This window comes from Pristiophorus japonicus, chromosome Y (genome assembly GCF_044704955.1).
Source record: "Pristiophorus japonicus isolate sPriJap1 chromosome Y, sPriJap1.hap1, whole genome shotgun sequence".
NCBI classification, from domain to species: Eukaryota; Metazoa; Chordata; class Chondrichthyes; family Pristiophoridae; genus Pristiophorus; species Pristiophorus japonicus.
The window spans coordinates 4,389,883-4,404,146 of NC_092011.1; the positions used below are offsets into that span (position 1 = coordinate 4,389,883).

Below are 14,264 nucleotides of genomic sequence, written 5' to 3' on the forward strand. Positions count from 1 at the left end.
GTTACACAGGAACAGGAGGAGGCCCATTCAGCTGCTCGAGCCTGATATACAGGAACAGGAGGAGGCCCATTCAGCCCCTCGAGCCTGTTACACAGGAACAGGATACCCATTCAGCCCCTCGAGCCTGTTACACAGGAACAGGAGGAGGCCCATTCAGTCCCTCGAGCCTGATACACAGGAACAGGAGGAGGCTATTTCAGCCCCTCGGGCCTGTTACAAAGGAACAGGAGGTAATCCATTCAGCCCCTCAAGCCCGTTACACAGGAACAGGAGGAGGCCCATTCAGCCCCTCGAGCCTGATACACAGGAACAGGAGGAGGCCCATTCAGTCCCTCGAGCCTGTTACACAGGAACAGGAGGAGGCGCATTCAGCCCCTCGAGCCTGTTACACAGTAAAAGGAGGAGGCCCATTCAGCCCCTCGCGCCTGTTGCACAGGAACAGGAGGTGATCCATTCAGCCCCTCAAGCCTGTTACATAGAACAGGAGGAGGCCATTCAGTCCCTCGAGCCTGATACACAGGAACAAGAGGAGGCCCATTCAGCCCCTCGAACCTGATACACAGGAACAGGAGGAGGCCCATTCAGCCCCTCGAACCTGTTACACAGGAACAGGAGGTAATCCATTCAGCCCCTCGAGCCTGTTACACAGGAACAGGAGGATGCCCATTCAGCCCCTCGAGCCTGATACACAGGAACAGGAGGAGGCCATTCAGCCCCTCGAACCTGTTACACAGGAACAGGAGGTAATCCATTCAGCCCCTCGAGCCTGTTACACAGGAACAGGAGGATGCCCATTCAGCCCCTCGAGCCTGATACACAGGAACAGGAGGAGGCCCATTCAGTCCTTCGTGCCTGTTACACAGGAACAGGAGGAGGCGCATTCAGCCCCTCTAGCCTGTTACACAGGAAAAGGAGGAGGCCCATTCAGCCCCTCGAGCCTGTTATACTGGAACAGGAGGAGGTCATTCAGCCCCTCGAGCCTGTTACACAGGAACAGAAGGAGGCCATTCAGCCCCTCGAGCCTGTTACACAGGAACAGGAGGAGGCCCATTCAGCCCCTCGAGCCTGTTACACAGGAACAGGAGGAGGCCCATTCAGTCCCTCTAGCCTGTTACACAGGAACAGGAGGTAATCCATTAAGCCCCTCGAGCCTGATACACAGGAACAGGAGGAGGCCCATTCAGCCCCTCGAGCCTGTTACACAGGAACAGGAGGTAATCCATTCAGCCCCTCGAGCCTGATACACAGGAACAGGAGGAGGCCCATTCAGTCCTTCGTGCCTGTTACACAGGAACAGGAGGAGGCGCATTCAGCCCCTCTAGCCTGTTACACAGGAACAGGAGGAGGCCCATTCAGCCCCTCGAGCCTGTTATACTGGAACAGGAGGAGGTCATTCAGCCCCTCGAGCCTGTTACACAGGAACAGAAGGAGGCCATTCAGCCCCTCGAGCCTGTTACACAGGAACTGGAGGTGATCCATTCAGCCCCTCGAGCCTGTTACACAGGAACAGGAGGAGGCGCATTCAGCCCCTCGAAACTGATACACAGGAACAGGAGGAGGCCTATTCAGCCCCTGGAGCGTTATACACAGGAACAGGAGGAGGGCTATTCAGCCCCTCGAGCCTGTTACACAGGAACAGGAGACCCATTCAGTCCCCCGAGCCTGTTACACAGGAACAGGAGGAGGCCATTCAGCCCCTCGAGCCTGTTACATAGGAACAGGAGGAGGCCCATTCAGCCCCTCGAGCCTGTTACACAGGAACAGGAGGAGGCCATTCAGCCCCTCGAGCCTGTTACACAGGCACAGGAGGAGGCCCATGCAGCCCCTCAAGTCTGTTACATAGGAACAGGAGGAGGCCCATTCAATCCCTCGAGCCTATTACACAGGAACAGGAGGAGTCCCATTCAGCCCCTTGCGCCTGTTACAGAGGAACAGGAGGAGGCCCACTCAGCCCCTCGAGCCTGTAACACAGGAACAGGAGGAGGCCATTCAGTCCCTCGAGCCTGTTACACAGTTACAGGAGGTGATCCATTCAGCCCCTCAAGCCTGTTACACAGGAACAGGAGGAGGCCATTCAGTCCCTCAAGCCTGTTACACAGGAACAGGAGGAGGCACATTCAGTCCCTCGAGCCTGTTACACAGGAACAGGAAGAGGCCCATTCAGCCCCTCAAGCCTGTTACACAGGAACAGGAGGAGGCACATTCAGCCCCTCGAGCCTGTTACGCAGGAACAGGAAGAGGCCCATTCAGCCCCTCAAGCCTGTTACAGAGAAACAGGAAGAGGCCCATTCAGCCCCTCGAGCCTGTTACACAGGAACAGGAAGAGGCCCATTCAGCCCCTCAAGCCTGTTACACAGGAACAGGAGGAGGCCATTCAGCTCCTGGAGCCTGTTACACAGGAACAGCAGGAGGCCCATTCAGCCCCTCGAGCCTTTTACACAGGAACAGGAGGAGGCCTATTCAGCCCCTTGAGCCTGTTACACAGGAACAGGAGGAGGCCCATTCAGCCACTCGAGCCTGATATACAGGAACAGGAGGAGGCCCATTCAGCCCCTCGAGCCTGTTACACAGGAACAGAAGGAGGCCCATTCAGCCCCTCAAGCCTGTTACACAGGAACAGGAGGAGGCCCATTCAGCCCGTCGAGCCTGTTACACAGGAACAGGATGATGTCCATTCAGCCCCTCGAGCCTGTTACACAGGAACAGGATACCCATTCAGCCCCTCGAGCCTGTTACACAGGAACAGGAGGAGGCCCATTCAGCCCCTCGAGCCTGTTACATAGGAACAGGAGGAGGCCATTCAGCCCCTCGAGCCTGTTACACAGGAACAGGAGGAGGCCCATGCAGCCATTCGAATCTGTTACATAGGAACAGGAGGAGGCCCATTCAGCCCCTCGAGCCTGTTACACAGTAACAGGAGGAGGCCCATTCAGCCCCTCGCGCCTGTTACACAGGAACAGGAGGTGATCCATTCAGCCCCTCAAGCCTGTTACACAGAACAGGAGGAGGCCATTCAGTCCCTCGAGCCTGATACACAGGAACAAGAGGAAGCCCATTCAGCCCCTCGAACCTGATACACAGGAACAGGAGGAGGCCCATTCAGCCCCTCGAGCCTGATACACAGGAACAGGAGGAGGCCCATTCAGCCCCTCGAGCCTGATACACAGGAACAGGAGTAGGCCCATTCAGTCCCTCGAGCCTATTACACAGGAACAGGAGGAGGCCCATTCAGCCCCTCGAGCCTGTTACACAGGAATAGGAGGATGCCCATTCAGCCCCTCGAGACTGATACACAGGAACAGGAGGTGATCCATTCAGCCCCTCAAACCTGTTACACAGGAACAGGAGGAGGCCCATTCAGCCCCTCGAGCCTGATAAACAGGAACAGGAGGAGGCTATTTCAGCCCCTCGGGCCTGTTACACAGGAACAGGAGGTAATCCATTCAGCCCTTCAAGCCCGTTACACAGGAACAGGAGGAGGCCCATTCAGCCCCTCGAGCCTGATACACAGGAACAGGAGGAGGCCCATTCAGTCCCTCGAGCCTGTTACACAGGAACAGGAGGAGGCGCATTCAGCCCCTCGAGCCTGTTACACAGTAAAAGGAGGAGGCCCATTCAGCCCCTCGCGCCTGTTGCACAGGAACAGGAGGTGATCCATTCAGCCCCTCAAGCCTGTTACACAGGAACAGGAGGATGCCCATTCAGCCCCTCGAGCCTGATACACAGGAACAGGAGTAGGCCCATTCAGTCCCTCGAGCCTATTACACAGGAACAGGAGGAGGCCCATTCAGCCCCTCGAGCCTGTTACACAGGTACAGGAAGAGGCCCATTCAGCCCCTCGAGCCAGATACACAGGAACAGGAGGTAATCCATTCAGCCCCTCGAGCCTGTTACACAGGAACAGGAGGATGCCCATTCAGCCCCTCGAGCCTGATACACAGGAACAGGAGGAGGCCATTCAGCCCCTCGAACCTGTTACACAGGAACAGGAGGTAATCCATTCAGCCCCTCGAGCCTGTTACACAGGAACAGGAGGATGCCCATTCAGCCCCTCGAGCCTGATACACAGGAACAGGAGGAGGCCCATTCAGCCCTTCGAGCCTGTTACACAGGAACAGGAGGTAATCCATTCAGCCCCTCGAGCCTGATACACAGGAACAGGAAGAGGCCCATTCAGTCCCTCGAGCCTGTTACACAGGAACTGGTGGAGGCGCATTCAGCCCCTCTAGCCTGTTACACAGGAACAGGAGGAGGCCCATTCAGCCCCTCGAGCCTGTTGTACTGGAACAGGAGGAGGTCATTCAGCCCCTCGAGCCTGTTACACAGGAACAGAAGGAGGCCATTCAGCCCCTCGAGCCTGTTACAGAGGAACTGGAGGTGATCCATTCAGCCCCTCGAGCCTGTTACACAGGAACAGGAGGAGGCCCATTCAGTCCCTCGAGCCTGTTACACAGGAACAGGAGGAGGCGCATTCAGCCCCTCGAGCCTGATACACAGGAACAGGAGGAGGCCTATTCAGCCCCTGGAGCCTGATACACAGGAACAGGAGGAGGCCCACTCAGCCCCTCGGCCCTGATACACAGGAACAGGAGGAGGCCCAATCAGCCCCTCAAGCCTGTTACACAGGAACAGGAGGTAATCCATTCAGCCCCTCGAGCCTGTTACACAGCGACAGGAGGAGGCCATTCAGCCCCTCGAGCCTGTTACACAGGAACAGGAGGAGTTCCATTCAGCCCCTCGAGCCTGTTACACAGGAACAGGAGGAGGCCCATTCAGCCCCTCGAGCCTGTTACACAGGAACAGGAGTTGGCCCATTCAGCTCCTGGAGCCTGTTACACAGGAACAGGAGGAGGCTCATTCAGTCCCTCGAGCCTGTTACACAGGAACAGGAGTTGGCCCATTCAGCTCCTGGAGCCTGTTACACAGGAACAGGAGGAGGCCCATTCAGCCCCTCGAGCCTGTTACACAGGAACAGGAGTTGGCCCATTCAGCTCCTGGAGCCTGTTACACAGGAACAGGAGGAGGCTCATTCAGTCCCTCGAGCCTGTTACACAGGAACAGGAGGAGGCTCATTCAGTCCCTGGAGCCTGTTACACAGGGACAGGAGGATGCATGGTGGGGTGAGTGGATCGGTGGGTCGTGGCGCGGTGTCGGTGAAGTTACCAGGATTTTGTCACACTCCAGAAACCATGACGAAGGCCAAACACGAGAAGCCACCTCTGTTGTCCAGGCCTCAGAGTTTGGATACTTGATATGAAACCTTTTCCCCACCCATCCTCCTCTCATTCTCAAACCGGGCCTGGTTCTGGTTCACGTGTGGGGGGGGACGGGGTGGGGGGGAAACGAGAAGAGAGGAGGGGAGAAAGTGAGAAGATGAAGAAAGGAGGTGAGGAGAGGAGAGAAAAGGAGTGGGATGGAAGGAAAATCAAAGGAAAAAAAAGAAAAGTTTGCATTTATATAGCGCCTTTCACAACCACCGGACATCTCAAAGTGCTTTGCAGCCAATGAAGTAATATTGGAGTGTAGTAGCTGTTGTAATGTGGGAAATGCAGAAACCAATTTGCGCACAGCAAGCTCCCACACACAGCAACGTGATAATGATCAGATCATCTGTTGTTATGTTGAGTGAGGGATAAATATTGGCCAGGATACTAGGGATAACTCTCTGCTCTTATTTGAAATAGAGCGGTGGGATTTTTTTGTCCACCTGAGAGAGCAGACGGGACCTCGGTTTAACGTTTCATCCGAAAGACGGCACCTCCGACAGTGCAGCGCTCCCTCAGTACTGCACTGGGAGTGTCAGCCTAGCTTTTTGTGTTCATGTCTCTGGAGTGGGACTTGAACATACAACCTTCTGACTCCGAGGCGAGTGTGCTACCCACTGGGCCACAGCTGACACTGTGGAGGAGAGAAGAGGAGAGGGGAAGGGAGGAGTAGGAGAGAAGGGTTTTGGGGAGGAGAGGGGACGTGTGGAGACGGGAGGCGAGGAGAGCAAAGGGGAGGGGAGATGGGAGGAGAAGAGAGGGGAGTAAACGGGAGGAGGGGAAGGGGAGGATAGGGGAATAGAAGTGAGTTGTGTCCATGTTGGGGATGTGGCTTGGGAGGTTACTGCCAGTGTTTGGGGCGATGTGCGGTGCGAGACAGGCTTTCAGCCAAGGTTAAGGCGTGGAAATCGATCTCAGCTGCCCTAGATTTTTTCGAGAATCGTAGCTGTGGCGGAGGGCTCTGTGGTGGAGGGCCTGTGGTGGAGGGGCCTGTGGTGGAGGGCTCTGTGGTGGTGGGGCCTGTGGTGGAGGGCTCTGTGGCGGAGGGGCCTGTGGTGGAGGGGCCTGTGGTGGAGGGGCCTGTGGTGGTGGGGCCTGTGGTGGAGGGCTCTGTGGCGGAGGGGCCTGTTCCAGCGGGGCCTGTGGCGGAGGGGCCTTTGGTGGAGGGCTCTGTGGCGGAGGGCTCTGTGGCGGAGGGCTCTGTGGCCGAGGGCTCTGTGGCGGAGGGCTCTGTGGCGGAGGGCTCTGTGGCGGAGGGGCCTGTGTTGGAGGGCTCTGTGGTGGAGGGGACTGTGGCGGAGGGGCTCCTGCAGCATTGATTGGCTCTGCAGTGTCTGAAATAGATTAATATTTAACAACTGTCAGTGTAAACCATTCACGTTACAGAACAAGGATTGGGCAGGACTGTGAGGGAAAAATAATATCACTGGGACGATAGAAACAGTTCAGAGACCCTCCGATAGGCAGGAGCGTGATACAGAGAGAGGGAGAGAGAGACGGAGAGGGGCTGAGAGACAGAGTGAGATTCAGAAAGAGGTGGAGAAACAGAGGTGGAAAAATGAAGAGTAAGAAATAGACAGTTGGAGAGATACAGATCAAAAGAGAAAGAGAAAGAGACAGACAGAAAGAGAGACAGAGGGAGAGAGAAACTGACAGCCAGACAGAGAGATGGAGAGAAAGAGAGAAACAGAAAGAGCGAGAGAGGAACAGAGAGACAGAAATACTGAGAAAGGCAGAGCGAGACAGAGCGAGCGACAGGGAGTGAGAACGAGAAAGAAGGGGAGACTGTCAGAGACAATGATCGAGAGAACAAGAGAGACAAGCAAGAGAGAAAACAGAGAGTGAGATGGGAACTAAATGGGACCGAGAGCAAGAGAAAGAGACAGTTTGAGAGAAACAGTGAAGGAAAAAAATGAGAGAGAGACAAAAAGAGATGGAAAAAGAGAGATGGAACAGAGAAGTAGAAAGAGGGCGAGAGATGGTAAAAGTGATGGAACAAAGGATACAGAGAACGAAAGACATAGAAAGAGACCCAGAATTGGAGAGGGAGATAAACAGAGAGATAGAGAGAGACTGACAGAGAGTATCAGAGAGAGCGAGAGCGAGTAAGAGAGAGAAAGAATCGCAGAGAGATAGAGAGAAAGCAAGAGAGGGAGACCGAGAGACAGCGAGAGAGAGAGAGAGACAGTGAGACAGAGAGAGAGAAAAAGAGAGAGAGAGACAGGCAGAGATTGATTGAGAGACAGACAAGGGAGAGATGAAGACAGAGAGAGAAACACAGAGGAAAACAGAGAAAGCGAGAGACTGAGAGAGAGACAGACAGAGAGAGAGAGACAGACAGAGAGACAGAGAGAGAGAGACAGAAAGAGAGAGTGAGAGAGAGAAAGAAAGAGAGAGTGAGAGAGAGACAGAAAGAGAGAGTGAGAGAGAGAGAGACAGACAGAGAGAGACAGACACAGACAGAGAGTACGAGAGTCAGACAGACAGAGAAGACATCGAGAGAGGGAAAGAGTGAGACAGAGAGAGAGACAGAGACAGACAGAGAAAGATATAGAGAGAGAGAGACACCGAGAGAGAGAGCGTGAAACAGAGAGAGAGAGAGACAGCGAGAGAGAGAAAGAAAGGCAGACCAGAGAAAGAGACAAAGAACGTGTGAGAGACAGGGAGAGAGCGGGAGTGAGGGGGTAATACTGATGACCCTTGTGGGCTGACTGTTTCTCTGTGTGTATATAGAAAGCGGACCTTGCTGTAGCTGCCTTCACCATCACTGCTGAGAGGGAGAAAGTTATCGACTTCTCAAAACCCTTCATGACGCTGGGAATCAGCATCCTGTACAGAATGCACATGGTAAGAAAGATCGGCCTTGAACAATATCTCTATATCCAGGGAACCCAGCGTGAGAACCAGGTCACACCTACCACGGAACGGCACATCGGGCATTGACACACACTCCCAACAGTGTCCCCAACACCATTGACCCACACTCCCTACAGTCTGCAACACCATTGACATACACTCCCTACAGTATCCCTAACACCATTGACACACACTCCCTACAGTATCCCTAACACCATTGACACACACTCCCAACAGTGTCCCCAACACCATTGACCCACACTCCCTACAGTCTGCAACACCATTGACATACACTCCCTACAGTCTGCAACACCATTGACACACACTCCCAACAGTGTCCCCAACACCATTGACCCACACTCCCTACAGTCTGCAACACCATTGACACACACTCCCAACAGTGTCCCCAACACCATTGACACACACTCCCTACAGTCTGCAACACCATTGACACACACTCCCAACAGTGTCCCCAACACCATTGACACACACTCCCTACAGTCTGCAACACCATTGACACACACTCCCTACAGTCTGCAACACCATTGACACACACTCCCTACAGTCTGCAACACCATTGACACACACTCCCTACAGTATCCCCAACACCATTGACACACACTCCCTATAGTATCCCCAACGCCATTGGCACACACTCCCTACTGTCTGCAACACCATTCACACACACTCCCTACAGTATCCCCAACGCCATTGGCACACACTCCCTACAGTCTGCAACACCATTGACACACACTCCCTACAGTCTGCAACACCATTGACATACACTCCCTACAGTATCCCTAACACCATTGACACACACTCCCTACAGTATCCCCAACACCATTGACACACACTCCCTACAGTATCACCAACACCATTGACACACACTCCCTACAGTATCCCCAACACCATTGACACACACTCCCTACAGTACCCCCAATGCCATTGGCACACACTCCCTACATTATCCCCAACACCATTGACACACACTCCCTACAGTATCCCCAACACCATTCACACACACTCCCTACAGTATCCCCAACACCATTGACACACACTCCCTACAGTAACCCCAACACAATTGACACACACTCCCTACAGTAACCCCAACACCATTGACACACACTCCCTACAGTATCCCCAACACCATTGACACACACTCCCTACAATATCCCCAACACCATTGACCCACACTCCCTACAGTCTGCAACACCATTGACACACACTCCCTACAGTCTGCAACACCATTGACACACACTCCCTACAATATCCCCAACACAATTGACACACACTCCCTACAGTATCCCCAACGCCATTGGCACACACTCCCTACTGTCTGCAACACCATTCACACACACTCCCTACAGTATCCCTAACACCATTGACACACACTCCCTACAGTATCCCCAACACCATTGACACACACTCCCTACAGTATCCCCAACACCATTGACACACACTCCCTACAGTATCCCTAACACCATTGACACACACTCCCTACAGTATCCCCAACGCCATTGGCACACACTCCCTACTGTCTGCAACACCATTGACACACACTCCCTACAGTATCCCCAACACCATTGACATACACTCCCTACAGTCTGCAACACCATTGACATACACTCCCTACAGTATCCCCAACACCATTGACACACACTCCCTACAGTATCCCCAACGCCATTGGCACACACTCCCTACTGTCAGCAACACCATTGACACACACTCCCTACAGTATCCCCAACACCATTGACACACTCTCCAACAGTATCCCCAACACCATTGACACACACTCCCTACAGTATCCCCAACACCATTGACACACACTCCCTACAGTATCCCCAACACCATTGACACACACTCCCTACAGTATCCCCAACACCATTGACACACACTCCCTACAGTATCCCCAACACCATTGACACACACTCCCTACAGTATCCCCAACACATTGACACACACTCCCTACAGTATCCCCAACACCATTGACACACACTCTCTACAGTATCCCCAACACCATTGGCACACACTCCCTACAGTCTGTAACACCATTGACATACACTCCCTACAATCTGAAACATCATTCACACACACTCCCTACAGTATCCCCAACACCATTGGCACACACTCCCTACAGTCTGCAACACCATTGACATACACTCCCTACAATCTGAAACATCATTCACACACACTCCCTACAGTATCCCCAACACCATTGGCACACACTCCCTACAGTCTGCAACACCATTGACATACACTCCCTACAGTATCCCCAACGCAATTGACACACACTCCCTACAGTACCCCACAGTCCCAACACCATTGACACACACTCCCTGCAGTCCCCAACACCATTGACACACACTCCCAACAGTAACAACAGCATTATTCATACACGATCCCTAGAAGCTGCAATCCCATTTTTAAAACATTTGTACACAGCATTCACGCATATTCCGTAAATCCATGTTACATTAAAGCACATTTAGGGAGTGTCTAAAAATGCTGCAGTATTAAAATTTGTACTGCAGCATTGACACACACATACTAAATGTTAGTTTTGCTCTTTTCACATACTTGACGTAATCTATGTTACAGTATTCCAAAGTCTTCCTAAAGTTATGTTACAGTATTTACACAGTGATGCATGATTAAAATTGCAGCATTTACACACGATTTCTCATTGCATGTTACAATATTTACACATGCTCCCTAAATTTATGTAACAGCTTGACACAAAGTCCCTACATTGATATTACAGCATTTGTAAACCCTTTCCTCAATGTTGCAGTAATTACATAGACTCCCAAAATCAGTGTAACACTTTACGCATAGACCTGTAACTGTTTTATAATATTAACCCGCTCCTTAAAAATGGTATTAGGAAACAGTGGGATTTGGATAGAGTGGGATTTGATTAGAGTGGGATTGGGGCAGAGTGGAATTGGGATAGAGTGGTATTGGGATACAGTAGTATTGGGATAGAGTGGTATTGGGGCAGAGTGGGTTTGGGGCAGAGTGTTATTGGGATACAGTAGTATTGGGATAGAGTGGTATTGGGGCAGAGTGGGTTTGGGGCAGTGTGATATTGGGATAGAGTGGTATTGTGATAGAGTGGTATTGGGGCAGAGTGGGATTGGGGCAAAGTGGGATTAGGGCAGAGTGGGATTTGGATAGAATGGGATTAGGATAGAGTGATATTGGGAGAGATTAGGATTGGGACAGAGTGGGATTAGGGCAGAGTGGGATTGGGATAGAGTGGTATTGGGATACAGTGGCATTGGGATAGAGTGTTATTGGGGCAGAGTGGGATTGGGGCAGAGTGCGATTGAGATAGAGTGGTATTGGGATGGAGTGGGATTACGGCAGAGTGGGATTAGGGGAGAGTGGGATTTGGATAGAGTGGGATTGGGATAGAGTGATATTGGGAGAGATTGGGATTGGGACAGAGTGGGATTGGGGCAGAGTGGAATTGGGACAGAGTGGGATTGGGGTAGAGTGGGATTGGGGCAGAGTTGGATCGGGATAGAGTGGTATTGGGGCAGAGTGGGATGGGGCAGAGTGGGATTGGGATAGATTGGGATTGGGAAAGAGTGGGATATGGATAGAGTTGGATTTTGTTAGAGTGGGATTGGGAAAGATTGGGATTAGGACAGTGGGATTGGGGCAGTGTGGGATTGGGAGAGATTTGGATTGGGACAGAGTGGGATTGGGACAGAGAGGGATTGGGATAGATTGGGATTGATACAGAGTGGTATTGGGACAGAGTGGGATTTGGATAGAGTGGTATTGGGATAGATTGGGATTGGGACAGAGTGGGATTGGGACAGAATGGGATTGGGATAGAGTGGTATTGTGATAGATTGGGATTGGGACAGAGTGGGATTGGACCAGAGTGGGATTGGACCAGAGTGGGATTGGGGCAGTGTGGGATTGGGGTTGAGTGGTATTGGGGCCCAATGGGATTGGGGCACAGTGGAATTGGGGCAAAGTGGAATTGGGGCAGAATGAGATTGGGATAGAATTGGATTGGGGCAGCGTGGGATTGGGGCAGAATGAGATTGGAGCAGAGTGGGATTGGGATAGAGATGGAATGGGGCCCAGTGGGTTTGGGATAGAGTAGGATTTGGATAGTGGGATTGGGGCAGAGTTTGAATGGGACAGAGTGGGAATGGGATAGAGTGGGATTGGGATAGCGTTGGATTGGGATAGATTGGGAATGGGATAGAGTGGGAATGGAAAGCAGTGGGATTGGGAAACAGTGGGATTGGGATAGGGATAGAGTGGGAATGGGAAACAGTGGGATTGGGACAGAGTGGGATTGGGGCACAGTGGTATTGGGATAGAGTGGGATTGGGGCAGAGTGGGAATGGGGCAGAATGGGATTGGGATAGAGTGGGATTAGGGCAGAGTGGGAATGGGGCAGAGTGGGATTGGAATACAGTGGGATTAGGATAGTGGGATTGGGACAGAGTGGGATTGGGATAGCGTTGGATTTGGATAGAGTGGGAATGGGATAGATTGGGAATGGAAACATAGGGTTTGGGGAACAGTGCGATTGGGACAGAGTGGGATTGGGACATAGTGGGATTGGGATAGAGTTGTATTGGGATAGATTGGGATTGGGACAGAGTGGGATTGGGACAGAATGGGATTGGGATAGAGTGGTATTGGGATAGATTGGGATTGGGACAGAGTGGTATGGACCAGAGTGGGATTGGGCCAGAGTGCGATTAGGGCTGAGTGCTATTGGGATAGCGTTGTATTGGGGCAGAGTGGGATTTGTATAGAGTGGGATTTGGGGGACAGTTGGATTGGGGCAGAGTGAGATTGGGATAGAGTGGGATTGGGATACAGTGAAATTGGGGCAGTGTGGGATTTGGGCAGAGTGAGATTGGAGCAGAGTGGGATTGGGATAGAGATGGAGTGGTGCCTAGTGGAAATGGGATAGAGTGGGATTGGGATAGTTGGATTGGAGAAGAGTGGGATTGGGATAGAGTGGGAATGGGAAATAGTGGGATTGGGGCAGTGTGGAATTGGGATAGAGTGGGGATGGGGCAGCATGGGATTGGCATAGAGTGGGATTGGGGCAGAGTGTGAATGGGGCAGAGTGTGATTGGGATCGAGTGGGATTGGGATAGAGTGGGATTGGGATAGAGTGGGAATGGGGCAGAGTGGGATGGGGAAGAGTGGGATTTGGATAGAGTGGGATTTGGATAGAGTGGGATTAGGATAGAGTGGTATTAGGATAGATTGGGATTCGACCAGAATGGGATTGAGACAGAGTTGGTTTGGGACAGCGTTGGATTTGGATAGATTGGGAATGGGATAGATTGGGAATGGGAAACAGTGGGATTGGGGAACAGTGGGATTGGGACAGATTGGGATTGGGACATAGTGTGATTGGGATAGAGTTGTATTGGGGCAGAGTGGGATTGGGACAGAATGGGATTGGGACAGAGTGGTATTGGGATAGAGTGATATTGGGGCAGAGTGGGATTTGTATAGAGTGGGATTGGGGCAGAGTGAGATTGGGATAGAATAGGATTGGGGCAGTGTGGGATTGGGGCAGAGTTTGATTGGAGCAGAGTGGGATTGGGATAGAGATGGAGTGGGGCCCAGTGCAATTGGGATAGAGTGGGATTGGGATAGTGGGATTGGAGAAGAGTGGGATTAGAAAAGAGTGGGAATGGGATAGAGTGGGAATGGGACACAGTGGGATTGGGGCACAATGGGATTGGGGCACATTGGGATTGGGGCAGAGTTCAATTGGAGCAAAGTGAGATTGGGATAGAGTGGGAGTTGGATAGTGGGATTGGGCAGAGTGGGAATGGGACAGAATGGGAATGGGATAGAGTGGGATTGGGATAGTGTTGGATTGGGATAGATTGGGAATGGGATAGAGTGGGAATGGGAAAGAGTGGAATTGGGAAAAAGTGGCATTAGGATGGGGATAAAATGGGAATGTGAAACAGTGGGATTGGGGCAGAGTTGGGTTGGGGCAGATTGGGATTGGGATAGAGTTGGATTGGGACAGATTGGGAATGGGACAGAATGGGATTGGGATACAATGGAATAAGGAAAGTGGGATTGGGACAGAGTGGGATTGGGATAGAATGGGAATTGGAAACAGTGGGATTGGGG

At 52.2% G+C, this 14,264-nt stretch overlaps 1 protein-coding gene across 1 annotated transcript in view; it reads left to right on the top strand.

The window, feature by feature from the left end:
- LOC139241068 (glutamate receptor ionotropic, kainate 5-like) overlaps positions 1 to 14,264 on the top strand; it is a 1,689,468-nt gene that overhangs the window by 1,085,447 nt on the left and 589,757 nt on the right. Inside the window, exon 13 of the mRNA XM_070869761.1 lies at positions 7,998 to 8,111. Within this exon, the coding sequence (XP_070725862.1) occupies positions 7,998 to 8,111 (114 nt within the window). The remainder of the gene's footprint in view (positions 1 to 7,997; positions 8,112 to 14,264) is intronic.